The sequence below is a fragment of the Mirounga angustirostris genome, unplaced genomic scaffold (genome assembly GCF_029215605.1).
Source record: "Mirounga angustirostris isolate CCGP_5_RB_7025 unplaced genomic scaffold, mMirAng1.0.hap1 SCAF_7, whole genome shotgun sequence".
Classification (NCBI taxonomy): domain Eukaryota; kingdom Metazoa; phylum Chordata; class Mammalia; order Carnivora; family Phocidae; genus Mirounga; species Mirounga angustirostris.
Window position 1 is genome coordinate 114,664,057 of NW_026991715.1, and position 27,408 is coordinate 114,691,464.

The following is a 27,408-nucleotide window of genomic DNA, read 5'->3' on the forward strand; positions in this document are numbered from 1 at the left end:
GCATTTCTGATTCTTCTTGCAGGATGGATTCCCCAAAGCAGAATTACTGTGTGTGGTACGCAGAATAATGGTTTCCTCAAATGGTCCCACATGTCCTAACTCCTAGAACCTGTGAATACGTTATGTTCCGTGGCAGGAGGGAATCAGGTTGCAGAGGGAATTGAGGTTGCTAATCAGATGATTTGAGAGGAGAGATTATCCAGGATTATCCAGGTAGTCCCAGTGTAATCACTAGGATCCTTATTAAGTAAAAGAGGGGGACAGAAGAATCAGTGTTCGCATAATGCAGTATAAGAAGGAGTCAACCGGCCATTGCTGGCTTTCAAGATAGAAGCGGCTATGAGTCAAGGAATGTGGGCAGCTTCAGGAAGCTGGAAAAGGCAAGGAGATGAATCTTTTCCTAGAGGCTCCAGCCCTGGCAACACCTTGATTTTAGCCCAGTGAGCTCACTTTGGACTTTTGGACTCTAAAACTGCAAGATAAATTTATGCTGTTTGTGGTTTCCACCACCATGTCTGTACTAATCTGTTAAGAAAGCAGTGTAAAACTAATATGTTCTGTCAAAGAAATACTCATTTATAAGAGTAAAAAATCTGGAGAGAATCTAAATGTCCCCTAACCAAGGAATAGAAAGTAAATGATGCTACATTTATATGAAGGAATATTACCCTACTGGGAAACATTTGATTTTGAGATTTTTAAAATGTTCATGAGAAAATATTAAGTTGAAAAAAAAGCAATTTGTGGGGTGCCTGGGTGGCTCAGTCGTTAAGCGTCTGCCTTCGGCTCAGGTCATGATCCCAGTGTCCTGGGATCGAGCCCCACATCGGGCTCCCTGCTCCGCGCCGCGGGAAGCCTGCTTCTCCCTCTCCTGCTCCCCCTGCTTGTGTTCCCTCTCTCGCTGTGTCTCTCTCTGTCAAATAAATAAATAAAATCTTAAAAAAAAAAAAAAAGAAAAAAAGCAAATTGTAAAGTTGTATCAGATTCCAATTATAGAAATCATATACTCATATATACATCACATCAGTCAGGATTCAGCCACAGAAAAGAGAAATTACTCAAGCTACTTCAAATAGAAAGAGACATATATATATAAAAAAAAAAAAAATCAGATCTATACAAAATCACCGAGGAACTGTAGATGGAGGGACTCAAGAGGCCTCTTGAGAGGTTGACCAGCCTGCCAAGGTCCTAGTACCCAGATCACAAGATGGAGCCTAGCTGGAAGCTGTGTCCCCCAAGGCAGAGGAGAGATGATGGTCCCTTTTCTTCCCTCCTTTCCCCATAACCACTAGTCTACTCATATGGTATAAAGAATGTTTAAATCTAACACCACATTTTCCTGCCTCCATATTTATAAACGAGAAACAAACACCAAAGAATCTTTGCTGTGAAGAATGTAGGCTCTGGAGTTCGAAGACCCAGATTTAAATCCCACTCCGTATTTTCCTACACGACCCTCCATCTTGGCACCTGAGCACCTTTGTTGGTAAAGGGAGTAATGTCAATGCCTTCCCCACAGGGCTGCCTGAGGGTCAGCAAGGTCAGGGGGCCACACACTTAGTAAAGTAAAACTGCTCCCAAAATGTAGCGATTGCTTTTCTAATATTTTCCTATACTTATCAGGTATTATTTATCATGTATTGATTTTATCAGCAGAGAAACAAAAACCTCATTTTAGAAATATCCAAGCTGGATGTTAACCTTCCAAAAATAATCACGGTCTGAAGAAAAATATATAACTTTCAAAACTTGTTGCCTTGCATCAGGTTCTGTCCGTTGTATATCTGCTTCCTGTTGATAAGGGGAAGAATAAAGACACAAGTTCTATTTAAAAGTCAAGAGTCAGTAGACTGAGTATTTTCATTCTCAAGGCCATTAATTCTGCACAGCAAATGTCATTCTCCATCTTTTGCATAAAAAGCACCCTGTTTTGGCATTTGACAATGAATGAATACATTTGGGGGGACAAAGGGAAGATGTGATAATAAAAAGGAGTAAAGGAGACAACTGGTTTTCAGTGAAGGCTGACTATTGATTATACAGCCATCTAAATATGGACATTTATAACTGATTTAAATGTAAACTCAGATGTAAACTCATATTAAATGTAAACTCAGGTGACCCCTTTGGTAGTGGCTACTCGATTTCCAGCCTGGTCCCCAGATTCGGGCGCCACTATCTCTCCTTATGGAACAGGGACCCTGAGGGAATATGCCTGACAGTTTACATTTTCACAGGCATGCTTTGTCCCTCGATGCCACGGCCTCCCTTTGGGTTAGTCAGCTCCAGCTTCTCTTGCCAAAAGGAGACTCCCAAGTCCGGTGCTCTGGTCATTGCCCTGTGCTGCAGAGGACATCTTCCAAGGGCCACGTGGGCGATTCACTTTATAACAACAGCTACCCTTTTTAATTACTCTTAAAACCTCCCTGCTGGGATGAGTCAGGTTTTACTCCTTGCAAATCTTCAGAAGGTTTGGGAGTTGGAAAGACAGTCACCAGAGCATGGACAGTAGGTAAACTAGGAACGTCACTGAATTTCAGCGTGGCATATTTCATGGCTTGTTCCTTTTCTACATCAAACAACCTCATGGTCTCCAGAGACAAAAAAGCATCCAAGTACATGAACTTTAAAGGACTTAAGTATAAACCCCAATAGGAAGTGATTTTACTTTTATTTCCAAATTCCATTACACACAAGTAAAGGAAGTAAAGCTATTAATTTGGTCGGCATTACAGATAAGGACCAAGCAGGAAATGACTTTGTATGTGACATCATCGAGGGCCTGTGTCAGAGCGGGGACGGGCGGGGCATGTCCTTTGTCCCGTACAGATCTTTCCCAGCCTTCTCTGAATGAAAGAATAGTACAGGCAGGACCAAATGTAATTATGTTACCTCAACATGGATTGTGCTGCTCTGTGTGACCATGATGCAGACATTAATAATGAAAGAAACAAAGGAGAAAAGAGGGAAGGGGGGTGGCCGGGGGGGGGGGAGTTAAAGCTCTAATTATTTAGTAAGATAAACCTTAGCTGGAGAAGCCAGTACATGTTTCTAGGAATTTTATATCCTAGTGAAGTAATTGTGTCCTTGTGTCATTTTTAATAGGAGCCTTTCTACTTTAGAGAATACTTAGGAGGGTGCTCGATGGAAATCACATTCATCTTACACATGCAACCTTTAATTGTCAGGCATGAGGATGCGGAAGAAAGACAAATTAGGCTCAAATCCCAGTTTGCCTGACTCTGAGCAAGTTACTTAGTTTCTTCACCTGCAACATAGTGTCAGTTATGCCCACCACCCGGGGTGGTTGTGAGGATTAAATGAGCTGATGCTTGAAAATGCCCAGCACAGTTGACACCCAATAAATGTTTGCGGTAACTTCCTCCCCCTGACTGCTTAGTAGATAACTGATTGGTTTTTGGTTTTAGATTTTTCTTTAAATTGTGGTAAAACATAAATGACATAAAATTTGCCATCTCATTCCTTTTTAAGTGTACACTTTAGTCCCACTGCTGTGCAACCAATCTCCAGAACTCTTTTCGTCTTGCAAAACTGAAATGCTCCACCCATCAAACGGTTCCTGTCTCCTCCTCTCCCCAGCCCCTGGCCGCCACCGTTCTATTTTCTCTTTGTGAATTTGACCACTCTAGGTCCCTCATATGAGCGGAATTTGCCTTTTTGTGACCGGCTTATTTCAGATAATCAGTTTTTTAGATCACTTCCTGAGACTTGACAAATTTTTACACTCAGACACATTTTGGCAATTTTATGTTATATTGCAATATTGCATGGTTCCCAACTATTTAGGTAGAAGTGTGAAGTTGTCAAAAATAAAGGTGATCCATTATGGGTTAGATCATGTGAGTTGCATGGATGGATTTTACACAAGTATAGTCAATTCTCAAATCACCTGCCATCACTTGTGATTTATCCCTTTTACTGCTTGTAAATTCCTAGAGGTCAGGTGGTCGCTGGTCTGCATTAAGAGTATGATAGATACTAATGGACTAATTAATAAATTAATAAATCTATGAACTGCTAGCAAGAAAGTATTTATCATAGGGCATTTCCCTTACTATTGATTCTGTGCCACATCTTTACTCATCAACTGATGGTACTTAGAGAATGCAAAAAAGATCAACTTTTGGATCATGGACACTTCTGTGTCCCATCAGCTTCTTAACATCAACACGTGGCAGATTTGTTTAGTTTTCAAATTCTGTAGTACTAATTGATTTGTAACAGCAGCGTTGGCAAAGATTTTAAACATTAAAATATTCAGAAGTGGTCAGGGTAAGAAGAAATAGGGGCTTGAATACAAGTGATAGTAGAGGGGCACCTGGTGGCTCAGTCGTTAAGCGTCTGCCTTGGGCTCAGGTCATGATCCCAGGGTCCTGGGATCGAGCCCCGCGTCTGGCTCCCTGCTCAGCGGGAAGCCTGCTTCTCCCTCTCCCACTCCCCCTGCTTGTGTTCCCTCTCTCGCTGTCTCTCTCCCTCTCTGTCAAATAAATAAATAAAATCTTAAAAAAACAAAAACAAGTGATAGTAGAAATTGAAACCTTTAAGAGGGCAGTTAAATTTTTTTTGTGCATTCTTCCCCTCCCCACAACTCTGCAAGTTTATTTCTCGTTAATTTATTCCACAGAGATGATCATACAAATGTTCAAAGATATAGGACTGTGGCAAACTGAATAATGGCCCCCTAGAAATGTCTACATCTTAATCCCCAGAACCTGAGAAGCTGTGGGTCATGTTCATGACAGGGAGTAATAAAGATTACAGACAGAATTAAGGCTTCTAATCAGCTGAACTTAATATAAGATGCTGCTGGATTGTACGAGGTGGGCCCAATGTAACCCTGAGGGTCATTTAAATGTGGATGAGGAAGGCAGAAGAGTCAGTGGAGGAGTGATTCCATGTTAGTGTGAAAAGACTCAACCAACATTTGCCGTTTTTAAGGTGGAAGGGAGCCAGAAGCCAAGGGATATAGCTGCCTTTTGAAGCTAAAAGAGGCAAGAAAAAGGATCCGCCCCAAGAGCCTCCAGAGCCTGTCAACACCTTGATTTTAGCTCAATGAAATCTGTTTTGGATTTCTGACCTCCAGAACAGGAAGGTTATAAATTTGTGTTGTTTTAAGCCACCAGGTTCACAATAATTTGTTACAGCAACGATAGGAAACTGACACAATGACCACAGATGTTCAGAGCAGCATCATTTGTGACAAAATCTGTAAGCAACCTAAAGTCCATCAATAAAAGCCTGATAAAACATTGTGTCATCAACATGGATGTAGAAGATTTTAGACTTTCACCAAAGAGAGAGCTTTTGGAGGTAACCTCTCTCTCTACTTTTGGCAAGAGCTTGCCAGTCGATTTAAAATAAAAGAGAGGGAAAATATAGCAAAGATATTCCAGTTCATAAATTATCCTGCTTGTAAATGCATCGCAAATATAACACGGAGATGGTAGTACCTTTGGGTCACCCAGTCTTATTTCTTTCTTAAAATAAATCTATAAATATGCCAAGCACTGTGTTAACCAGGAGGAGGTACAGAGAAAAGAAGCTGACTCAGTAGAGAAGGAGAAGCAGGCACGAGAATTCCATGAAATGCAGGAGAGGCCAAGGCAGAGGAAAGCTTGGGCGCGCCGGGAGCACAGGGAGGGGTACCTCACTAAGTCAGGGTAGGAGGGCGGGACAGGGAGAGCGGCCAGGAGGAGGAAAAGCCTGCACCCAGCCCCAAAGGAGGAGTGGGATTCAGCCAGACAAAGACGACTTGGAAGGCCTTACTGGCGGAGGAAGCAGCTTGCAAAAGGCTGGCATGGTGTCCAGTGTGGTGTGTGGGTGGGGTGGCACAGGAGAAAACCAGTCAACTCAAAAATGCTACACAAAGATGCCTACAGAATTAGCTGTTTTACGTTCTCGGAACCTGTTTCCACACCTTCATTATAGAATCATGAAACCTTCCTTGCAGGAGAGGATGAAGGGATCTGCCCAGAGTCTCAGGGCCAGAAAAGGAAGACCTGGCTCGTGGGAGTCGCTGCCCCATGCTCATTCCTCCAGGCCCAGGCCGCTCCCCAGAGGAGCCCCTCTGCCCCAGGAGGGCTGGAACCACTTCCGATTCTTTAAAACCTCGATGCATTGAAGAATGGAAAACATTTCGTGGCATATTTTAATCATTTATATTTAACAGATCACTGCTCTTAATATATACAAAATACAATGAAATAAAATTGTGCTTTTCAAATGGATTACAGAGTAAAATTATATTAATTCATCGTTCATTGCAGGCCATGTGTTCTGGTAATGGAACAGACATTTGACTTTATATAATGAACGTTTTCTTCTTTCAATCCCTTCACTGATTCTCTCTGACTCTCCATAAAACCTCACTGAGACAACAGAGAACCTTTGAGAGAAAACCTTTGAGCGCCTTAGAGAACGAGCAGCCTCAACAGCCTGCCGGTGCTAGGCCCTGTTTATACTGCCTTTAAGAAAGAAAGCAAAGTTGTGCGTCAGAATCATCGGGTGGGGTGGGCGGGGGAGGCTTTTAAAACATCCTGAAGCCTGTGTCCCACTCTCTAGATTCTGATTCAGTTGGTTTAGAGTGTGGTCCAGGCATCTTCATAGTTTTGAAAGTTCCTCAGCTGATGCTAATGTAAAGCCAGGGCTGAAAAATACCATACCTGCAAGTAAGAGAGCCTGGCAGAGGAATCCTCTAAAGTTTTATTAACTCATTTGCAGATATTTGTTAAAAGACGAACAATGGTTTTAAAAAAAAATAGATCAACAAATGGGAGCAAAAGGAAGTTTCAATAAAAAGTCTCACTGAGGACAGACTGCGGGGCACAGCAAAGGCAGCCTGGCCAGAGGCAGAACACAGGGCACAATGAAGGCCCAACCACCAAGAGCAATAGACCAGATAGATGTTTGCACATTAAGGGGGAAGGAATCCAAAGGAATTGTGAACGGTCTGCTAAAGTTCGCCCATTCAGTTTGCAAATGTCATGTGGCAGCATCCTGAGCTGGCAGTTATGAGGTCCCCAGGGTGGATGGAAAGACACCTGCTGGGCCCTCAACCCCTATGTTGGAGATCTCAGCACTGGTCAGAGAGAGCCACCATGGCAACCAGGCAGACCACACTAAGAGAAAGAAAAGATTCTCAGGCCGTAACAGGACAGCCAATCTACTGCTGAAATATGGGTTATGTGTCCCCAGAACCCTGGAAGTCAATTTTCTGTGTCAGACCTCTCTAGTCAGGCTTCTATATCTGGGGGCAGTGATGAGGTGGCCCCTAAGAACTTGAGTATTCTCTGAGAGCTGAGTTATAAAATCAGTATTTAATAGACCAGAAGAGTCACTCTAAGGAGAATAGCTCTTGAATCAGAGCAAGATAGATCATTTAACTATGAAGTAATAAGTTATCCATCAAAGGGACAATCCTCAGCCATGGAGGTATAGAAAACAAAGGAAGACACTGTTCTTGGGCTTGCTAAGCTCCACACTGGGGACACAGTGCCCTGGTCAAGGAACTCAACCTGACTATCCTAAGCTTCCACCTTAGTGTGGGCCCCCATCACACCTGGATTATCAGGAAGTCTCCTAGCTGGTCTCCCTGTTTCTGCCTTTGCTACCCCCATTGATCAACCAAAGTGACCCTGTCACAACATGAGGTAAATCATGCTTTTTTTTCTGCCCAAACCCTCCAGGGCTCCCCAACTCAGAGAAAAAGCCAAAGTCCTCACAACAGCCTATATATGGCCTTCTATGACTGGATCCCCCCACCTCTGGGAGGCATCTCTTCCTGCTCAGGCCTCCACCACCACCACCTCTACCCTCTACCCCCCACACCTCATTCCCACTTCCATCCCATCCTACCTCCCTGATGGGCTTCTAACATGCCAGGTAAGCTCTCCTGCCTCAGGGCCTTTGCACTTGCTATTAGTGTTCTAGAATGTTCTTCCCTTGGGTAGTCACATGGCTCAACACTCGAGTCCTTCAGGTCTTTACTTCAGGTTGGAGGCCCATCCTGGCCACTTTACTTAAAATAACAAGTTCTCCCACCCCTCACTATACTCATACCCCCCTTCCCCACTTTAGTTTTCCCCATATCCCTTATCACCACCTATATAGTATATATTTCACTAATTTGAATATTATATCTCTTCCCATTGGAATATAAATTCATGAGGGCAGGGATGTGGGCTGGTTTTGTTCACTGCTGTGTTCCTAGTGCCTAGACCAATGCCTGGAAATTAGGAATTCAGTAAATACTTGTCGACAAATCAATCAGCCCAAGTGTCTAGGGGGTCTCTGCTGTGCCAGTGGCTTCACCCAGCTTTCTGAACGACTCAAATGTGAGTCGATGGCGGGTAACTACCTTTTCCATAGCAACCTTTCCATGATGATTTGGCCTCCCACGAGGTAAAGCAGGAGAAAATATGCTGGTCAGAAGACATGTAGCCTGGTCCCATTCAAAGTTCCTGTAATGAAGGAGTCAGAACCAGCATGGCGATTTATTACTTGTTCATTTCACTTGGGGCTTCAGACGGCAAACAGCTCTGATGGCAGTGAGTTCCCGGTCCTGGTCTTGACCGCGAGAGGCCCCGGCCACCCGCTCAGAGGCCGGCCTCCCTCGGGACCCCCGGAGCTCGGCTTGTGCTTCTCCTTCAAACTCGGCCTATTGTGTGTCGGGAGAGCAGACAGCAGTCACCCGGCATACGGGCATCTGACAGTCCAAACAGAAGCCGTTCCCAAATGGCTGGGTGGGGCGTGAGGTGCTGTCCCGGGTCGCCATCACTGAGGCACAGATCTGAATCCGGCAGGCCTGCCGCGGAACAAAGCCGGCAGTGTGGCTCGGCCCGGCCGCTGTCTCCTCCTGCGGCCGCCTCCTCCGTCCCCTGCAAGCACAACAGAGGTCTGTCTGTGGAAAACGGCCCGCCTGAGCATCCCCACCACTTGTGCTGCTAGTGCGGACGCAGAGGGCTAGCATCCTAGCATTTCGTTCCTTTCAGATGAAGTTCGGTGTTATTCAAAAACCTGGTGAGTCACCAAGATCTGTTCTCCAAACCACAGCTTTCTTGTCTTCACCGCCGGTGCCTAGCATCCCCCAAGGGGGAGTAAGTCAAGGACAGGGCTTGTCCTCAAGGAGACTACCACACCACCTCCTCATCGGCTCCAGCACCTCGCCCTGCATTCTCACGTAGGTGGTGCGGTGGTTGAGAACACGCTGTGGAGTCAGGTGACCTCGGTTCAAATCCCAGCGTGGCCTCTCTCCAGCTGAGTGACCACTGAGGAGTGTTTTCTTGTTTGTAAAATGGTTTTGCAGGAGAGTTCTGTAGATCAAATCATGTAGGTGATGGCAGGTCATAGTATCCAATCTAGAGTATGATGAACACTCCACGTCTAAGTGGTAGGAATAAGAAGTAGATGTCAGCCCAGGATCTGCGGGTACTTAGCTGCTAAATGCCATCACCAAAGTGTAGGCAAAGGTTGAGACACCGGGACTGGAGCATGTGGAAGGCTTCACAGGACAGGGAGGAAGAAGAGCGGTTACCACAGAGAACAACAGACTATGGTTTGGTCATCTCTCTTTACAGCCCACTTTAAATGTTCTCCTGAACAGCACACGTCCTAATGCTACGGTATTTCAACAAGGAGTAACATAATGAGGACTGACTCGGTCATTATTGTGAGTCCATTGTCCGTACAAGATTGTTCCTTCTATGCTTGTACGGTGGGCTTCCAGGTCTCAGAGGGCTTGGTACAGAGCTAGAGTCCACCCTCCTTCTTACAACATTTTTTTTTCCTGGTAGTTTAAATTTTAAAATTTATCTTTAGTTATCTCTAATTTTATTTTTATTTTTTAAATGGAAAATACATTCAAATTCAAAAGATATAAAAGTATACAATAAATATCTTCCTCCCACCCCTGTCCCCCAGCCACCCAGTTCCCAGACCCCAAACCAAACAATGTTACCTTGTTACCAACTGTCATGATCTACTTACAGAAATAACCTACGAATATATGAGGAAATATATTTATTTTTATTTTCTCTTTTACTTAATAGCATATAAAATAGTTCTGCCCTTTTTTTTCCCTTGGGAAAATTCCATAATGCTATATAAAGAGCTTTCTTTTTTTTTTTTTAAACGACTGACACCTATAGTTTTTAATCCTTCAGATAACTGTGCAATTTATCATGAAATCACCTGTCAGCATGAGTACCTAAAAAGTCAAATTTTCTTTCCGTGGATTCCAGAATAGGAGCCATTAAAAAGCAACATTTTTCAAGAAAGCTCTTTCTCTGGGATTACAAGTTTCACCTTTCCTGTAAGTACTTTGGTTCAGATAAAGAACACAGGCTCAGAGAATTGATGGTATTCCCCAGTTGCAGCCTTGTACCAAATATGTAGCTGGCACCTGCTATTCCAATCGGCTTACAAGAGAGTTCATAAATGGGCAAGGTGATGAAGAGAATGATCAAAACTAGATGTGAAATACCGACAGATACACTGAAACATCGTCAGTTCTAAGCTGAACCTAATTTGCTAAATCCTTACCTGTTCTCCGATTTTTTTCAAGGTTTTTCTCCTCAAGGGAACCATTACGAATCAAAACCGAAAACTGCATTTTCTAGAACTACTAGGTTGAATGAACAAAAGAAGAACCAAGTTGTCTAACCAAACTTGATCTACACCAATATTTGATTTGTTTCAGGGCATAGTTACTTCAAAAGCCACTCAGAGGCATAAAGTTCAACTTCTCAGAGTGAATGCCTTGAACGTCATTTAGTAATATTTGCAATTGGCATGACGTCAGGGCCAAGATACTAAACGCTGAGCATAGTGCCCCTCTTAGTCTTAGGCTTCAAGTACCTATTTTTAAGGTGTGAAAGCAGCAGACATCAGTACAATCATCATTAATCTGGTGAACAGAAGCAGAATTCTGAGCTGTCTGCTGTAGATATTTCTGGTAAGTGCTGCAGTACCACCTTCTAAATATACTGGTAGTTAGCTCTTTTAGACCAAGTGGGGAGCCTTATTGGAAAGGGGTTCTCTCTGAAGAGCTGAGCTCCTCCCAAGCCCAACAGGAGGAATTTGATGAGTCTGGAAAGTGATGAACGAGGCTTCCAGATGGAATATGCGAGGATGCTGTGCAGGGTCCTGGGAGCAGGAACCTGGAGAGGGGTCTGGACCTGGGACAGGGCTGGACTGGGGGAGAGCTAGACAAAGCAGGTAGGTGAAAGAGCCATGCCAAAAGCAGGATCTCCTGCCTGACCAGGCCCCAAGTGTGGATTCTTTAATTTTCCACAGCACAGCTGATACGAAGTTCTTACGGCTTAAATCCTTCATCTTTTTTTTTTTTTTTAAGATTTTATTTATTTATTTGACAAGAAGAGAGCACAAGTAGGCAGAGTGGTAGACAGAGGGAGAAGGAGAAACAGGCTCCCTGCTGAGCAGGGAGCCCGATGCGGGACTCGATCCCAGGACCCTGGGATCATGACCTGAGCCAAAGGCAGACGCTTAACGACTGAGCCACCCAGGCGCCCCTTAAATCCTTCATCTTACCCCTTCCCTTCTCACATAATCAAGAGGATCTTTATTGTTCTTAGTCCTGCCATGCTTTGGGCTCAGGGCTTTTGATTTGTTATTCAGTTCTCACAATATTTCTGTGAAGGGGATACTATATCCCGATGCAGACAGAAAACTGTCTCAGAGCGATTAAGTGACTAGCTCAACGTCACACAGTGTTTGGGAATGTGGCTATCATTTATTAAGTACCTACTTCTGGAATTTTTTTTATCACTTCCTATGTTATTTATAAAGGGAGTACTGCAAAATGATTGAGGACTTCACTTTCTGGTTAGTCCAATACTCTCAATAATTCAATAAAATCCAAGTAGGCCTGTCCTACCATTGAGGAAATGGAGGCTCAAAGGCAGGTTGGTGAGTTGTCCGAGGTCACTCAGTAGAGAAGTGAGGCTGTGACCCCTAGTTCCAGCACACTGCCTTTCTCACTGTAATGCTGGGTCAGCTTCCCCACTGTGCTTGCAGACAAGTCCAACAACTCAGCAGTTATTAGCTGGAGCCATTTCCTGGAGCGACTGGAAATTTAAACCACTACTAAAATAAGGTCTGATGCATCTGGCCCCTTTCAAGTTAGAAAGCATGTCCAGATAGGCCGATGGGACTCACAGCAACAGAATATCACATGTTTCTAAGTTGCTCTGAAGGTGGCTTCACAGGGACAACTGGCCCTGTCCTAGGCAGACTTCTGGTACACGTTCACCCAAGGAAGTGAAACCGTTCTTCAAACCAGACAGGCCACTATAGCAGTCCCGCAGCCCCATCTCTGCCACAGGAATGATGGGATTGGGACATCCTGGCAGCAGAGCCAAGTGGGAGGAACCAGTGATCCCTAGAAAGGCTTCAGCTGTGACCCAATCCCAGATTAACCTCGCCCTAGCCCAGGGGCCTGGCATGGAGGCAGATGCTCAGATGCCCAGCTCGTTTCTCCAGGTTCCTGGCCTAGATCCCTAGCAGAGCATCCTCTGTACTCTGCCCAGAAGTCCGCTTCACTTCCCAGAGCTTACTACGTGAGTTCTGTTGCTTCCTCCTGTGACCAAGTGGAACTTGCCATGGCTAACTGTGACCCTGACCAACTGGAATTCAACATTCGACTTGACATTAGTTCCTGGTTCTGCCAGGGCCACTCTGATGGCAACTGAAACCCGTTTACGTTTGCATGGAGGTGGCAATTGGAGAGAAGGGGAAACCACTGGGTTTTGGTTCTTCTCCCCTCTCCCTTCATATCGCTATGGAAATGTCACACCTTGCCTGCTTCCCCCACTGAGACAGATCAGAGCAGCACATAAATCTCTGGGGACACGGTGACAGGACCAGAGACTCTCTTCTCCAACAGAAATGAATGCAGAGAGGGGACTTTCAGAGCTTCCCTTTGCACCACCTTCATGCCCAGTGCACAAAGCAGAACAGAATACCTATCGATCTAGCAGTGCGGACCTGGGAAATGGGCTGGGGTTTCTGAGAAGCAGGGAAATGGCATCCAATGTAATCTGGTTTAAATTAGCACAGATTTGAGCCAAATCCCCATTGACTCTGAGCTCTGTCACTCAGTCTGTGTAATCTTGGGCAAAAGATACTAGATATCTCTGATCCTTTTAATTCATCTATGAACAGGAGATAGAATCTCCAGGTTTATTGTGAGGACTACCGCATGAAGCCCATTTTAAGAGGTTCCAACCATTTCCTTTCTTCCCTCACATACCCTTTAAGACAACCTCTCCATCTCATACCCACCCCACGCCCAACCCACAGCTGATTTGTCCAGCTTGGGTCAGGTGTTCCCCCACTGGCCTAAGGAACCCTGTGAACTAAAAGATGTCTGGGCCATTTAGACATACTGGAAGATGCTGAGAAAGCCAAGCCACAGGATGTAAAAAAGGAAAAAAGAATAAAACAGATTCATAAAGAAAAGAAGCTGACAGAGATTACAAAGCCCCACATAGAAGGCAAGCTTAGTTCCAGATGGGACTTTGGCCTCATGTGGGATTCACCAGGTCCCTGTACCCATCCCTGATCCTTTGTATCTTGAATGAGGATGGTGTGAGCTGTCCAATTTCTGGCAACCAACAGTGACAGACCGCAAGAGAGGTGGTGTGAAGTACTGTACTCAAGTACCTATTATGTGTAGGTGCTAGACTCACAATAGCTATTATTTCAAAACATCTCACTCACAGTTTACTGCTATATGCCTAATAGTTATGGAAGATACTAACATAAGCAGATACTCAGTGGGACTACCTGAAAGGCTTAGTCAAACTAGCTCATTTCATGAACAATGTCTATGGCAACTGCAGAAGGAAGCGTAGGACAGTGAACACACTCTTCTATTTTTTTATATAAGTCTTTCACATTAAATAAACGCCTCCTTGACTACTGGAGAAAAAAATAATTATATTCCACTGAAGCTGAGAAATAAAGCAACCTTTGTTTATTCTTTTAAAAGATAAACATGACTGATCTGCACTAATCATAACATTTGAATGAAATAAAACGATGTTCAACATTGTAGTCTATAAATAATTAATACCCTATTTTACTAATTCTGTTAGCCAAAGATAAGACTGCAAATGAGAAAATTGGATAATGCTTACTGATTTAAAGGTATCAGACATGGTATTTGATTCTGAGGAAATGAAGACATAAATGGAAAAAAAAAAACCAAAACGCCTATAGCAACAAACCTGGCAAAGAATGACATTTAAAGGTCGATACATAAATTTCACATGCTTGACTTGACAGACTGAAACATTTTTCAAGTCCTTAATTATGAAAACAGCAGCAAAACGTAAGACAATTAAAACCTGGCATTTAAGACTCTGCTGTGTTGTTACGAATACATGTAGGACAACTATATCAGTGAAGCCCAGGAAACTACTCTATTCCCAATTACTACTCTATGCAAACCAACATGCACGGACTCTGCTGCACTTTCAAATGGGTTCCCTTGTTCTGGGTTTAAACTGTGCCTATAGATACAACAGCCTGAGCGTCATGGGGTTGTCATGCATGGCTGCAGACCCAGTCTCACTGCATGACAATTATTACAGCACATCAACAAGTCCGTTTGTAATGAAAATAGCAAAACCAGGCTCAAGTGGACGCCCTCATGTTATAAATACATCACATATCAAAATTACAAATTACAGAAATAAAGACAAATAATGGCATGAAGGGCATGATAGTTTATTTTAAAAAACTGTACCACACTGATCATAATGACCAGCATACACATTATGATGGCTTTTCTCTTGGGTATTAACATTGCAGTATTTTTGTATACTGAAATGTTTTAATAGGACCAAGAACGTTAGAGAAATAAAGATCTTAGATGAAAATGAACACTAGTAATTCTGGTGTCCTACCCCCACAGAATTCATTTAAACCCCTTATGAATCAGTGGCATTATAATGTTATGTAGTTATGAAGAACAAAAGTTCTCTTCTAAGTAGGCAGCATGAACTTATACCTCCTGTACTTTAATCTTTAGTTTTTATAATTTAAGCTATGTCCACCCTGGCTAAAGCACAATCATAAAGACACCTCAGATAATTTCCATGCTACCACTGCACAACTTTAGTGATTTTACTTAAGAAAAAAAAAAAAAAATCAAACCACCATCAAAATAAAGAGGCAAATAAGAATGATTTTCAAATCATTTGAAAAGCATAGTGCTTATCTGTCCGATACAGACTCAAACTTAAATTAAATGCTATAATTATAATCTCCAAACTTCTGCAATAAAGTTAACATATATATATATACATATATATATGTATATATATATATGGGTCTTGCTTATAGAACTGTATTTTGCAATCAACAAGAGGAAGTTACTTTTGAGAGAACAATGTATTTGGTTACAATCCCATGTATCTGGAGTAGAGACAAAGCCACATGATGTTAAATCTGGCTCTAGGTTACCTAAGGTATAAAATTTTGATCAAAATTACGATAGTCTGATAAAAATCCAACCCATATGAGATGATTTTTTAGAGTAAATGTGTTATTGAGTAATTATTTCAATAACCGTTTCTTTTTTGACTGTCTGCAAATTGACCCTTTCTTTTTTAATCAATGTGACTCACCAATATTTCAAATTGACCTCTTTACTTCCGTGTTACCATTTCAATATCCAGGGACTTCTGAGGCAGCATAAGTCTGACTTCATAAAAACAGTAGATACTTTAACCTTTCAGTGACAATTTTTAAATCTGTAAACTCAAGAATCACATTATTTATAGCTCAGCAACTATAAAAACATTGAGATTTTGGCATCTGAAGCCAGAATCTCTTTGTGCTTTTTAAATTAAGCTGCTTTTGAATCTTTTTGGTATTTATCAGCCATTCATATTTCCCTTATAATAATAAAAGAATATATTTAAAATAACTTTTAAAGTTAAATGTCCTGGGGGCTTATCAATATTTAAAAAAAAAAACAATTATTTTTTTCTCCTTCAGCATTTGGAATAGTAGAAATTATTTCTGGTCCCTCTTTAGATCAACCAACACTACTTTCAATCACGTATAACACTGAATTTTACAGACATCCCTGAAAAGTTTTTGATTAAGTAAACGAGTGAATCACAGTGGAGTCTCAATCAGTTAACAGTGTAGATCCATTAAAAAAGAAAAAACTGAATATTAAAATCTTCAAGCTAAAAAAAAAAAGAAAGAAAGCCCTCCTAAGAATTAAAACCAAGTGTGTGTCATCACTGATTCTGTGCTTGTGTCCCCAACCGATTAGACTCCTCCTTCTCTGTGTTATAAGACATGCTCGTTTCAACCTCCACGCCAAGTCTCCAGGACACTTGATTGAAGAGGCTATGTTACTACAGCATCTAAGGGAATAGAGTGGCACCATTTTCTTCCCTAATAGACTTCATGTTCAAAGATGAGCATCAGGCCTCCCTCCGCTGCGCTCACCAGCGTGTATCAGGGGACAAAACTTGCCGTGAAAACTGATGACAGCTGATCCGCCCAGCCTGCCCCCAGCGCCAATATGAGGTTACCAACAGGTTTGTCATTATATGCACTAGCCTTTCACTCTTTCGATCAGAAAAGTTGTGGTTACTTAAAAAAAAGGGAGGGAGGTGGAGAAATGAAAAACCAAGAGTTTAAAGGCACAAAGTCGCATAGCTGCTCTAGTTGGAGTTTGTAAACAGAGAACAGGTTGAATTTAGGTAATCCCAATCTATGAGAGTAAAAAGGCATCCACAGCAGGCTTTTATCCAGCCAGCTTCTTTGAGACCCTTCATGGGTTTTGAGGTCTACAAAGTATGCACTAAAATACCCATACTTCAAAAAGCAATAAGGCAAATAGTATAATCATTATTCCAAAAGTTACAATGGTAGTGTAGGCATACATAATATAATTTAGTTACAATGTGTGGTACTGTTTCTATTATATAACCATATTAACTGTTTCTTTCCTACATAATTATATATTCAGCCGAGCTTCAGTTGAACACAAAACCATCCTTGTACCACCACTGATAGTTGGCAATAGCTCTTTGATAGCAGTTTTTATTCTGCTGTAGAAATATCCTTGAACTGAAAAAAGTCCACAACCCAATGACCAGTCATTAAACACTATCATATTTATGAAGAGCTTCTTCCAACTTCTGTGTCACTTTTTGGAAAAATATTATTTGCTGTTGTAAGAAATGCTGCATCTGTGATTTAAAGTCTCTTACTCGAATTTGATGGAAGTGGTGAATTTCAGCCAAAGTGGCAAAAGAAATAGTGTTACAGCGATCTTGAATGCCATCAGCCTTTTGCAGCTCCATCTTCCCTTCTTCCACGTGTCGCCTACTCTCCTTTACTTTGGTAAGAGCTCCTGTAGTTAAAAAAAAATTAATTAAATACATATACACATGTATCCCACTGGCAAAGCTACATAGTAAACAGACTCTTGAGCATTATAAATACTTGCCTAAGCTATTTAAAGCCCTTTGGAACTTAAAGGGAACTTAAATGACTGTTACTAGAAAACAAAGGAATCTGATAGGGTTTCTGAAAACCCCTACACCGCTGCGATTTCACTTCTCAAAACCAGCACTTGCCAAGTGACCAACTATCTACAGTATGTTTCATCTCCTCCAAGTAGAGAGACTATATGGAATAGATCATAAACTGCAAGGAGCTGTCTTTAAAAATACAAACCAAGAAACTGCGATTTTTACTTAAGGGAAAGCGTATGACACCATGACACACACCTATAATAAGAAAGTTATCTATAAACACATTACCCCAAAGAAGGTGCATATCTACTTCCACAGAAAGTCTCCCCGAAGAATTCTTGTTGAAGATTCTAGAACTAGATCCTGAAACATGTTAGTGCCAACTCTGTGTTTCAGAAATCATGCTATGTCACGGAGGGGCCTTGGAAATGATGGCAGTCTACAATGGGAGGCCACCCTCAATGGGGCTGGCCAGGGAAGAAGGGGTGATTCCATGTGCCACCAGGAGACTCACACCTGGAGCACTGAGGCCCTGTGAAGTAAGAATTTCTTGAGGAGCTGTAAGGATCAAGGAGTTTTGAGTCCGCTCTAGTCATGACCTGGGAATGAAGCCAGAGGGGCCATAGCCTCTTGTCAAGAAATGTCACCAGAGGGTGTGTGCAAAGGGGAAGGAAAGGGACGGTCACTCTGGCAGGTGCCACATGAGGGCAGACCTTCCCCCAAAAGCATCATCACATGAAGACAGAGAGCTAAGGATGTTTAAGGGTAGGAAACAAAGGATCTTCACGGGTTCTTAGAAATGAATGATGATAAAGCTCAAATCACTTAAACATGGCCAGCTCAAGAATTCAGATTTCCTGACTCCATCTAGCACTTACTCTACTAACCCAAGACGAAAGGTGAGAGAGAAATGTCCAGGACACCTGGCTGGGCAGTCTTCAACATGGTGATACTAAAGCGGACAAAAGAAGGGAACCCGTTTAGGAGGAGCTAGGAAAGCTGAGGAATTCTGGTTCAGAAATGTTCAGTTTTAGCTGATGGTGAAATACACAAGGGGAAAAGCCCTATTTCTAAATTTCTTCAAATCTCCTAAATAATACAGAGTTAAACCTAGCATTGCATAAAACCCTTAGGGGGTAAACAGCATGCTTTTTGGGGGGGGGGGGGCGCATTTTTTGGCATAGCTCAAAGACCTGAGAAATTAAAAGTGTTATATATACATTTAGTGATTATGTATGTACATTTGCACTTCTTTATTCTAAACGAGGGCTTTAAGTGAGAAGCAGTAGAGACTTCCACTTGACCTCACAGCAGAGATGCGGGGTCTCCTCGGTAGACAGAAATCATTTGCATTAACATGGTTTCAAGTAGAACCCTGACCAATCCCACCAGGAAGCCATCCCTCTGAAAGTGGGCACTTGTCACCCGTCTGCCATTGCCAGCAGGACTAGGAAAGCCATAAAATCTGCCTGCTTGTCATTTCTACTAAAGAGAAAGAACCCTCCCCGCAAAAAGAGAAAGAAATAAATTTTTATAGCGAATTTATCTTTCGTGTATTTGTACCAGTCTCACAATTTATATACAAAAATTAAAGTCGAAAAGACCAGGAAAGCATATGAGACAGAAATAAAGGAAAAAATTTTCAAAAAGATGACTGAGAATATGCAATTATGAAATACATGTTTCAAATGGCAAAGAGAGAGACAGAAAGAGAGGAAACGGGAAGTTAAGAGAAAAGACTCAGGTGACTTGACTATTTTATCATGATTCCACTCCCAGGCGCCCAAGCGCACTGGGCAAACAGTGAGAACATGCGGCGTCCTACCCTGAGCGTCCGTGATGCATCTCTGCAGCATGCTGCAAGTATTACTCGTTCCAGTTACTAGAGCCTGGAGAATAGAGTCCCGCAGACAGGGCTTCTGAAGCCTGGCCTGGAGCTGGGTGAACGTCAACTAAGCTGCAGCTCATCCAACTCTGAATGAGATCACCATATTCTTAGAAATGACCCTCTAGTATACAGAATTACAGATGTGCTCTCTAAAAACCAACTTAAACGTGAACAAGTCTTAAGTTCTCGCAATTTATCACCCAGGCATACATTTTTAAAACTCTTGGACACAACAGCAAGTATTAAATCTCTCTGAGGCCTAAGGACTTTTGTCATTTAAGTTTTTTAAGTGTACATCCCAAAGGAGTCAACAGGAATTTAAGACTCATTTTTCTCCCAAATATGAATTTAGTAAATAACACAAATGTTGCCACCTGCAAAGTCCCCAAAAGGTTCGGCTCTGGGGCAAGGATTTTAATTCGTTCAACAAACGTTTATGGAAGACCTGGTGTGTATAGAGCATACTGCTACAACAAGGAGATTCAAGTATTTCAGCATTCAAAACCCCACCCCCTGCTTCTTTCTTGAGGAAGCCACTTGGCAAAGCACATGGGGAGGACAGGCACACAATCAGGACATGAAGTGAAACAGAACCACAAAGTACATAATTCTGCATCAAAGTTAAATATGTCTTTCTTCAAGATAATATGTGAAATTGTATCACCAGGGAAAATGCTCAGAGGACCTACTACATGCCAGGCACTGTGCTAAGGACAAGGTTGGAGGTGGGAAGTGAGCAGGGAACACGCATATATAAATAAGTAAATGGTAGCTTCCCAAAACAGTAATAGCATATGCTAGACACTATGCTAAAATGTGTATGGAACCACGAAAGACCCTGAACAGCCCAAGCAGTCTGGAAAAAGAAGAACAAAGCTAGAAGTATCACAATTCCAGATTTCAGGATATACTACTACCAAGCTGTAGTTATCAAAACAGTATGGTACTGGCACAAAAATAGACACATAGGTCAATGGAACAGAATAGAGTCCAGAAATAAACTCACCATTTTTATGGTCAATTACTACAAAGGAGGCACGAATTTACAATGGGAAAAAGACAACAGTGCTGGGAAAACTGGACAGCTGTATGCAAAACAATGAAACTGGACCACTTTCTTATACCATGAACAAAAATAAACTCAAAATGGATTAAAGACCTAAATGTGAGACCTGAAACCATAAAATTCCTAGAAGAGAACATAGGCACTAATTTCTTTGACATCAGTGGTAGATACTTTTTCTAGATATGTCTTCTCTGATAAGGGAAACAAAAGCAAAATTAAACCATTGGGACTACAGCAAAATAAAGTCTTTGCACAGCAAAGGAAACCATCAACAAAAATCCCACCTACTGAATCAGATATTTCAAATGATTTTTTTATTTTATTATGTTATGTTAATCACCATACATGACATCATTAGTTTTTGATGTAGTGTTCCATGATTCATTGTTTGCATATAACACCCAGTGCTCCATTCAATACATGCCCTCTTTAATACTCATCACCAGGCAAACCCATCCTCCCACCCCCCCCACCCTCTAGAACCCTCAGTTTGTTTCTCAGAGTCCATAGTCTCTCATGGTTCTCCCCCTCTGATTTCCCCCCCTCATTGGTCCCTTCCTACTATCTTCCGTTTTTTGTTTTGTTTTGTTTTAACATATAATGTATTATTTGTTTCAGAGGTACAGGTCTGTGATTCAAGTCTTACACAATTCACAGTGCTCACCATAGCACATCCTCCCCAATGTCTATCACTCAGCCACCGCATCCCTTACACCCCCCACCACTCCAGCAACCCTCAGTTTGTTTCCTGAGATTAAGAATTCTTCATATCAGTGAGATCATGATACTTGTCTTTCTCTGATTGACTTATTTCCCTTAGCATAATACCCTCTAGTTCCATCCACGTCGTTGCAAATGGCAAGATTTCAGGGGTTTTTTTGATGGCTGCATAATATTCCAGCAAATGATATTTCTGATAAGGGGTTAATATCTAAAATACATAAAGGACTTCTACAACTCAACACCAAAAAACCAAATAATCCAATTAAAAAATGGGCAGAGGACCTGGACAGACATTTTCCCAAAGAAGACATACAGATGGCCAACAGATACATGAAAAGATGCTCAACATCACACATCATCAGGGGAAATGCAAATTAAAACCACAATGAATTATCACTTTATACCTGTCACAATGACTAAATAAAAAACACAAGAAATAATAAGTATTGGTGAGGATGTGGAGAAAAGGGAACCCCCAACACTGTTTATAGGAATGCAAATTGGCAGCCACTGTGGAAAACAGTATAGTTCCTCAAAAAATTAAAAATAGAATTACCACATGATCCAGTAATTCCACCACTGGGTATCTGCCCAAAGAAAATGAAAACATTAATTTGAAAAGATATGTATACCACCCCCCCCAATGTTTATTGCAGCCTTACTTACAATGGCCAAGATATGGAAGCAACCTGAAAGTCCTTGATAGAATGGATTAAAAAGATGTGTCACTCACTCACACACACACACACAGACACACACACAGACTGGAATATTACTCAGCCATAAAAATTAATGAAATCTTGCCTTTTGCAACAACATGGATGGAGCAAGAAGATGTATAATGCTAAGTGAAATAAGTCAGCCAGAGGAACACAAATACCATATGCTCTCACTCACAGGTGGAATTTAAGAAACAAAACAAAGTGAAAAAAGAGACAAAACAGACTCTTAAATACAGAGAACGAACTGGTGTTTGCCAGAGGGGAGGTGGGTAGGGTATGGGTGAAACAGATAAAGGGGATTAAGAGTACACTTATCTTGATGAGCAATGTACAGAATTGCTCAATCATTATATTGTACACCTGACACTAATGTAACACTGTATGTTAATTACACTTGTATAAAATGTGTGTGTGTGTATATATATATACAGACACACACACATATATTTTTTTAGGCACTTTTCATATACTATCACTATCCCTATTGCAATTTTACAACAGACATTACTCTTATTTTTGTAAGAAAACTGGGGAAGCTACTCAACCTCTTTGAGTGTCAAATTGGCCAGGTAACCAGGTAAGATGCGGAGATGGAATGTGAATGCATGATTGACTTCAAAGCAAACACTATTTAGAAATATTCAGAAAAGAAATTGGAGACTGAATGGGCAAAACGGCAGCCAGGCGGTCCTAGGTTAGCAGGGTGCTGGGGGATAAAAGCTGGGCAGCTGAAAATCAGCTATTTGTCCTCCTTTTGGCCACGGGCCTCCTCACATGCCCTGTACCTGTGGCTGAGGCCCCTGTACCACCCTTCTCACCTTATGAAGTCCCTGGCTTCTATTTTGATATGCAATTCTGAAGGCCTTGTGAGCATATAAAAGAACTATATAGGTTTTGAAAATTCCCCTCTGGAATCTTAATAACCTCACTGAATTCACTAATTGTGCCTGTAAACCAAATTAATATTTATAAGATGTCTGATTTTCTTGTCTTTGTAACAACACTTAGGTGCCACAAAACAAAACATTGGAAAAGCAGCACGTACTTCATGATTTTGAAAAATCTAAGCCCAAAAGTACATGGGAGGGAAGGAGGTGTCTTTCTCTCCCTTGTTCTCACTCTCTATCTGCTTAGATCCTATTGAAAGATTATATAAATTAAGAACTACAACCAAAAATAGTAACACACAATCCCTTTAGGGATACACAGGCTTTGCCTCTGTTTGCTCTGATACAGTTGGACATCCTGGCAAAAAAAAAAAATTACTTTATTTGCAAACTAGGAAGGACAGAACAAACCATTAAGGACAGTAAGCACCCAAAGGCCAATTCCACTTGGAATTTTGGTTTAACCCACTTAATGCAATTCAAATCCATTAGCATAATGTATCAGGATGACAGTATCAGGGTGATAGGAGATATAAGAGATTTTTTTTTAAAGAGACATAGTTCCTGTTTTGGGGGCTCAAATTTTTTTTTAAGGTGACTTACATGCCTGAAACAGTTAAGGACCTATACAAAAAAGCATATGAAGGTACTAAACAGCATACTTTAAATGTACAAACTCTGGTAGAATAATGAGTGCCATGTATAAGGAGTTGTAAGACTGTACCATGAATTAAGAGCAATTTTTAAAACAACCTCCTTTTTAAGTGAAATGTAGATAAACTGATTTACTCCAGATCTGCTTTCAGAAGAAAGATGATTAACAACAAAACAAGTTGACAGCAGTATACTTTTTAAAAAATCATTAAGAGTTCCTGAATATATCCTGAGTTGAAGTGACAGTTCCCTCTATGAGCTGGTTGTTAAAGCTCAGGATGACAACAACATCCTAAGCCAATTAAAAAATATATGTATGTTATCTTTTGTAAAATATTTTACAAAGTTTTTAAAAAAATATTTCCTTTAAGAAGAAAGCCATTTTGGTTTTTTTGTTTTGTTTTGTTTTAAAGATTTTATTTATTTGACAGAGAGAGAGACAGTGAGAGAGGGAACACAAGCAGGGGGAGTGGGAGAGGGAGAAGCAGGCTTCCCGCGGAGCAGGGAGACCAATGCGGGGCTCGATCCCAGGACCCTGGGACCATGACCTGAGCCGAAGGCAGACGCTCAGCGACTGAGCCACCCAGGCACCCCAACCATTTTGGTTTTAAATATTCATCTCACAACCCTCCAGCTAGCTTTTCCAAATACATTTTAACACATAGGAAGGGTTTAGCGTGATTTCTTTTTTGTGAGACAGACAAAGTCAAATTATTCAGTAAGCTAGTTATAGACGTTAACTGACCAGTTTACTTCCTAGGAGTAAACGGGAAAAAAGTGACATCTTTTGAACAGCTCAAGCTGTCCATCTGATCAAACCACAAGGGTGTTTCAACTCTTGGGGTGTGACAACTACTTTCTGAAGTTCCCCAGAAGCTTCCCTCTACCCTCTCTCCACCCACTGTGCTTCTAAACCCTGCATCCTGTCAAGAGGAACATGGGAACATAGTTCTCCAATAGAAATGGTATTACAAATACTGGTTGGATGTAAATGAAATAGTATCATTAGAACTAGAATTTGGGTTTTGTCATAAGCAGCTGTGTTCCCACAGTTGATTTGACAATTCTCAAACTGGGAATTATCTGTACATGTTTTTACATGTCATACATTTTCATATTTAAAATTTTAAATATCACAAGAAAGGTGGAGATAGCCAAATTTTCAATCCCGTTTAGCCTCTAAGGAGTGAGAGGCTGGAGAAAAAAAATATTGGGACAGAGTTACAACACTACACACTTGCTACTTTTAGGATGGCTTTAAAAATTAATTTATAGCTGCCTAAGAAGCAAGAGCAGAGGTTCCATGTAACCAGCTGCAGAGCTGTAACAAGGCATGACAGCATCATTTAAACATTCTCTCAGCTGCACTGTTTCTTACCAAATCCAAGAGGAGTGTAAATAAAAGTCAAAAACGTTGCCCAGAATCTAAAGAACAAAGGCAACACACATTTTTATCATGGAATAAATACAAAAACAGGCAAAGGTTTTCAAAATCTCTACGTTTTAAGTGGCTAATTTAGGAGGAATCTGCCTCCTGCCAGCCCCCTCCTCTCATAAACATCATCCTGCCACATTGCCTTCCAAACAGAAAAAGGAAATGAAAGAACACAGCAGAGAAATCACACCCGAAAGGTGATGGTCCAAAGTGGTCACTGCTGGATTAAACAAGAGCCCCCGCAATACTCATGGGTAAGGTAACGGTTTTAAAACCAAAGATAATTTAAAATAGGTGTGATGAGAAGGAAAAGCATTTTAGAATGGGAATATAAGTACACAACTATGAAACTGTTTATTGTGCTAACGGGCATACACTAGGTAGTTGCATCTGGAATAATGTATGAGCTGACTAAGATTTTATTATGAAAAGAAAGCATTGGCAAGTATTTAACTCTGAGATTAAATAAGAGGGACTGACAACAGTGAGAGCAGCGTAAGTGCACTCTTCTTCATAAAATAAACAGCCAAGAGAAGGGTAACATTTCTGGTTTAGAGGAAGAGAAACCTGTAAGAAGGTAACACATGAAACAGTGCAGCTTCCCCAAGTTACGCAAGAAAATACATTCTTCTACTTGAAGTACAGGAAAAAGTATGATTGAAAGTGAGGCAACATATTTCAAACATTCCCCATGACTGTTCCCAAACAGGCAAGAGTAACCCAGCTGCACCCCAGGACCCCAGGCTGAGTCCAGCACATTTCAGTTGCTTCTCTGCCTCAGGGATCTGTGGAAGGCCGCAGAAAGGACCAGAGAGATCGCCTCCCAAAAAGGCTTACAGGTTAAGAATGAACTTTGAGTTGGCCACTCAATTTACTAAATTAGCTGGGCGAATTATTAGAATCTCTCCCCAAAACAGAGTTCACTGAGGAACTAATAACCCTAACACTTTGTTCCAAAAGTAGGAGAAGGAACCCTGAGGGCTTTCTTCTCCTCACTCCAGCGCGGACAAGATAGCCACTGGAGAAGTCAGTAGGGCTGATTCTGAGAGTCTGACAAGGGTAGAGCTGGTTCCCAGAGTTCGCGTGTGTGTTGCTGTTGTTTTCTTAAGAGCTGAAAGGGCCTTAGAAGAAAGAGTTTCTGGTACAATTCTCGCAATCTTACAAGTAAGAGGCTAAGTGCCTTGTCCAAAGTGCCACAGTGCAGCGTTATGGTGGTGAGCATGCCTGCCTTTCAAAGTACCACAGCTGCTTCGTGACAAAGAGCCCCCCACCCCTACCTGCCAGCCAGTCCCACTACTTTCCATTTAACACTCCCTGCAGGGCCTCTGCCCCACTGTTGCTGAAGAGGGTCCCTCCCTATCCACAGTGGGAGCAGTAACACGAAAATTAAACCAGCATTTTCACCTGGCCTTAGGACCTGTTATCAACACAATCTCCTGCACTTCTCTGGCATTGTTAGTTGACTCTGCACATGCAAAATTCCTTCCTAACAGGTTCATTTTTATACTTGCTGCAATTGCCCAGGCTCAAAGAAAGGCACTCTGCCCCCTGCCTCATCACGACACCAAGCTCCACAGAACTCACGTCCGAAATTCAATCCCACCCCTCTTCTACATTGTCTTTGTATCTTTCCAATGGGAGCCATCTCACAGTTTTAAAGCATGCTCAGGCTGCAAAGAGCAAGCACGAAATAACTACGTCCTGGTTCATAATCCATATGTGCTCAATTTCCGAGGGATTACATCATGCATGTTTCCGAAGAATACAAAATAATTACAACTAAGGAATTTAATCATATGACAGGATTCATTCCTATTACAACTTTAAAGGACTCAAATTCATTTTATAGATTAATTATGATCCAGGAAGCCAGCACCATTTTCAAAAGCATCCTATTATTTACATAGCATTAAATTATTTCCATCAGTAAAAACTGTTTAAGAAGCATTTCGGTATCATTTTGGTTTTTGTAAAATGAGAGAGCAAAGGTCTGGTGTCATGTAGCCAATTAGCACATATCAAGAGCCCACTGGCAGCTAAACTAGGCGCACCAGCAAATGCAGTCACACTAAACCGTATCAGTTCCTTCTGATTTACGGAGAGAATCACTTTCCTGGCCACTTCTGACCCAGCAAAAACGGGACAGGGGAAAAAAACCTCTCAAACGCTGTAATTTGCTTCAGGCATTTTAACCAGGGAGAGGCTTCAACTCAGTTGAAGAAGTTGCATGGCCTCCTTTCAGCTTCCCTCTTCCTGTCCCTCTCTTCTGCCTCCTCAGGCCCCCCCCCAGGGCTTGCTGGCTGCCCCATCGGCTCCCACCTCCAGCCAAGGCCAGTGTCAGCACCTGAACTTTGCCTTCCTTCCCTCAACCAAATCTCTTATGCTCAGTAGGTTCTGTCCCTCCCAGACCAATTACACAAAAGGTCTAGTCACTAAGCAACAGGGATCCAAAGGCTACATTTTCCCCCTTTAAAAAAAAAAAAA

The 27,408-nt window shown here is 41.8% G+C and overlaps 1 protein-coding gene and 1 long non-coding RNA gene across 4 annotated transcripts in view; one reads left to right on the top strand and one right to left on the bottom strand.

The window, feature by feature from the left end:
• Positions 1 to 6,107, top strand: part of LOC135365427 (uncharacterized) — a 141,362-nt gene extending 135,255 nt beyond the window's left edge. The window contains exon 4 of the long non-coding RNA XR_010413271.1: positions 5,975 to 6,107. This is a non-coding gene — a long non-coding RNA (uncharacterized LOC135365427). The remainder of the gene's footprint in view (positions 1 to 5,974) is intronic.
• SNX18 (sorting nexin 18) overlaps positions 1 to 27,408 on the bottom strand; it is a 50,545-nt gene that overhangs the window by 6,354 nt on the left and 16,783 nt on the right. The window contains exons 2-3 of one of the 3 annotated variants that reach the window (XM_045903433.3): positions 17,283 to 17,425; positions 6,154 to 9,523 (exon numbers count right to left, since the gene is read on the bottom strand). In XM_045903433.3, the coding sequence (XP_045759389.1) occupies positions 9,455 to 9,523; positions 17,283 to 17,425 (212 nt within the window). In that variant the 3' untranslated portion in view covers positions 6,154 to 9,454. Of the gene's footprint in view, positions 1 to 6,153; positions 17,426 to 27,408 lie in introns of those variants that run through there. The other 2 variants (XM_064596700.1, XM_045903423.3) reach the window with 2 other exon arrangements.